The sequence below is a fragment of the Octopus bimaculoides genome, chromosome 3, assembly GCF_001194135.2.
Source record: "Octopus bimaculoides isolate UCB-OBI-ISO-001 chromosome 3, ASM119413v2, whole genome shotgun sequence".
Taxonomy (NCBI): Eukaryota; Metazoa; Mollusca; class Cephalopoda; order Octopoda; family Octopodidae; genus Octopus; species Octopus bimaculoides.
Genome location: NC_068983.1, coordinates 33,250,100 through 33,253,054, shown reverse-complemented (window position 1 = coordinate 33,253,054; position 2,955 = coordinate 33,250,100). Strand labels below are relative to the sequence as shown.

Sequence of the window (2,955 nt, the reverse complement as noted above, 5' to 3'; positions counted from 1 at the left end):
TTTTTTTTTTTTTTTTCTAAAATTTTTGTTGCGTCTTGCAACCTTTTCAATAGTTTTGATTCTGTCCGTTACACTGCGTTCCTTTTGGTTTGTTTGTGCACATGTGTGTGGATCAGTGTGTGTGTGTGTGTGTATGTGCATGCATGTATGTATGTATGCATGTGTGTGTATGCATGTATGTGTGTGTGTGCATATGTATCTTTATGTGTGTACATTTGTATGTACATATTCTGCATATTCATGTGTTTGCATGTCCATGTTTGTGTGTTTTTATGTATGTGTGTGTGCATGTGTGTGTTTGTATATGTGTGTGTGTATACCTCTGTCTCCTTGTGTGTGCATGTCTGAGTGTGTGTGTGTGTGTTTGGTTGACTGATAGGTTAACTCAGTCCTGAAAATAGAGTCAAATATATCATATCATTTGTCTTAACTCTGTTAGCTGACAGCTTTTTCAACCTTGTTAGTTGTTATCAGGCAAAACCTGACACAAAGAGTGAGAGGGAAAAAAAAAGAGAGTGCAAGAGAGCGAGGAGCATGTTGGATGCATTTACAATTGTTTAGTAGAAGTATCAATCTCCAGTCTTTGATGTGGTGCTTTATAATATATGTTCTGTATCATTAAATTTGTTTTTTTTTAAACAGATTCCTAATGGAAATTCTCCAGGTAATGAAAAACAAGTGGCAACATTATTTTTAAGGATCCCAAACATTTCTTCGCCACAAGGTAACAGACACATTTATGTACTGACCTTTTGTGTAAAGTAAGTGTTTTGATGTGCGCATTTGTGTGTTATATTTGTGTGTGTTAGAATGGTCACAGCCTAGTAATGACTTAAGTGAAATATGAAAAATAAAAGATGTGTATGAGTGTGTTTTGTGTTTCTGTGTGTTGTGTGTGTTGTGTTTGTTCATGTGTGCATGTGTGTGTATGTGTGTGTATGCATGTGTGTTCTGTGTGTGTTTGTGTGTATGTTCTTGGATGTAGGACAATCCTTTAAGCACAGAGAAGCTAAGTTTAACCTATCAATTTCCATTTGTTCACTAGTTAACATGTCACATTAAATCCGTGTGGATCTGAAGGACATTGACCTGCCAACACAGAATATAGAAAGTTTGTATAACCATTTGTGTTGTTTTGTTTAAGTGTTTTCCTGGCAAAGGAAAATAAGTTCAAAAATAGTTCAGCCCAAAGTACCAAGTTCATATAAAAAATATTCTGTTCTACACTATGCACAAGGCCCGAAATTTTGGGGAAGGGGGCCAGTTGATTAGATCAACCCAGTACGCAGCTGATACTTAATTTATCGCCCTCGAAAGGATGAAAGGCAAAGTCGATCTCAGCGGAATTTGAACTCAGAACGTAAAAACAGGTGAAATACTGTTAAGTATTTCGCTTGGCATGCTAATGTTTCTGCCAGCTTGTCGCCTTTTTCATATAAAAATATTGTAATGATTTCTGAGTCTGATTTATAAATTAACACACACTTAAATCAGCATGGTACCCTGGACAAATCCACCAACACATTTTCAGTATCTTTTATCCTTTGTCTTTTACTTGTTTCAACCATTGGATTGTGACCATGCTGGAGCACTGCCTTGAAGTATTTAGTCAAAGATATTGGCCTCGGTTCTTAACTTTTTTCTTTTTAAGTCTGATACTCATTCTATTAGTATCTCCTGCTGAACTGCTAAGTTACAGGAATGTAAATAAATCAATGCCAGTTGTCAAATGATGTTGGTTTTTTTAAGATACACACATGCACACAAACACACACACACACACACAATGGGCTTCTTTCAGTTTCAATCTGCTAAATTGACTCACAGGGCTCTGCTCGGCCTTGGTTGGTTATAATAAAAGACACTCGCTCAGGGTGCATATAGTGGGACTGAACCCAGACCCATATGGCTGGGAAGTGAACTTCTTACTACACCTGTAGTCGATACTATTTGCTCTCTAACATTTATTGAGAGCATTAGGCATCAAGCAGAATACTTCATAATATTTGTAATAAATGGAAAATTGGTAGAGGGAGTAGAATGTTGGATAGAGTACCTCACAGCATTTACTGATCTGTGCTGGAGCTAGCCATGCTAGAATTGAATTAATATACACCCCTGAAACAACTTTAGATGAAAATACCAGTGTGTATATCATTTATGTATATTCAAATGTGAAACTGTCTGAGTTTCATTTATAAGGTCCAAAGTATTCTTCACTGAAGAATTTACATACAGACAGTGCTTGCTTTCATATGTGTGTGTGTGTGTGTGTGTGTGCATACATACATGTGTATGTGTGCATACATGCATGTGTGTGTGCATGTGCATTGTGTGTGCATACATACATGTGTATGTATGCATACATGCATGTGTGTGTGCATGTGCGTTGTGTTTGTGTGTTGTGTGTGTGTGTGTGTGTGTGCTTTATTCATTGTTGGTAGAAGTCACAGAATGACAGAGTTTCATGAAAGCCCTACACAAAACTCTTGGCACTTCAATCACTTTGCAACTTCTGATTAAAGACATAATGATGGTCACTCCTGTCGATTTCAACATACGAGTGTTTGAAAGAAAAAAATGAAAAAGAAATTTTTTAAATACTGCATCTATTTGCTGTAGGAGCATGGATGTAATTTGTATCCAGGTATGGATTGATTATGCTATGATGTCACAAAATATAATAATAATAATAATAATGGTTTCAAATTTTGACACAAGACCATATAATAATAATAATAATAATAATAATAATAATAATAATAATAATAATAATAAATCGAAAAATACCTTAGGAATGAGAACCTAGGTACGAAATTTCCCCAAGACACCTGATGAAGGCTAGAGGGTATATCAGCCGAAAATTTTAGGCAACAACAACCAAGAGGAGGACAAATATCCGTGAAATGTAAATAATGTAAATAAAGTACACCTATTTATATATACATATATTAT

At 35.6% G+C, this 2,955-nt stretch overlaps 1 protein-coding gene across 2 annotated transcripts in view; it reads left to right on the top strand.

Annotated features, from left to right (window-relative positions):
* The window catches only part of LOC106875092 (WD repeat-containing protein 93), a 104,255-nt gene that overhangs the window by 18,494 nt on the left and 82,806 nt on the right, over window positions 1-2,955 (top strand). For both annotated transcript variants that reach the window (XM_014923071.2, XM_014923069.2), the window contains exon 6: window positions 643-724. In XM_014923071.2, coding sequence (XP_014778557.1) covers window positions 643-724 — 82 coding nt within the window. The remainder of the gene's footprint in view (window positions 1-642; window positions 725-2,955) is intronic.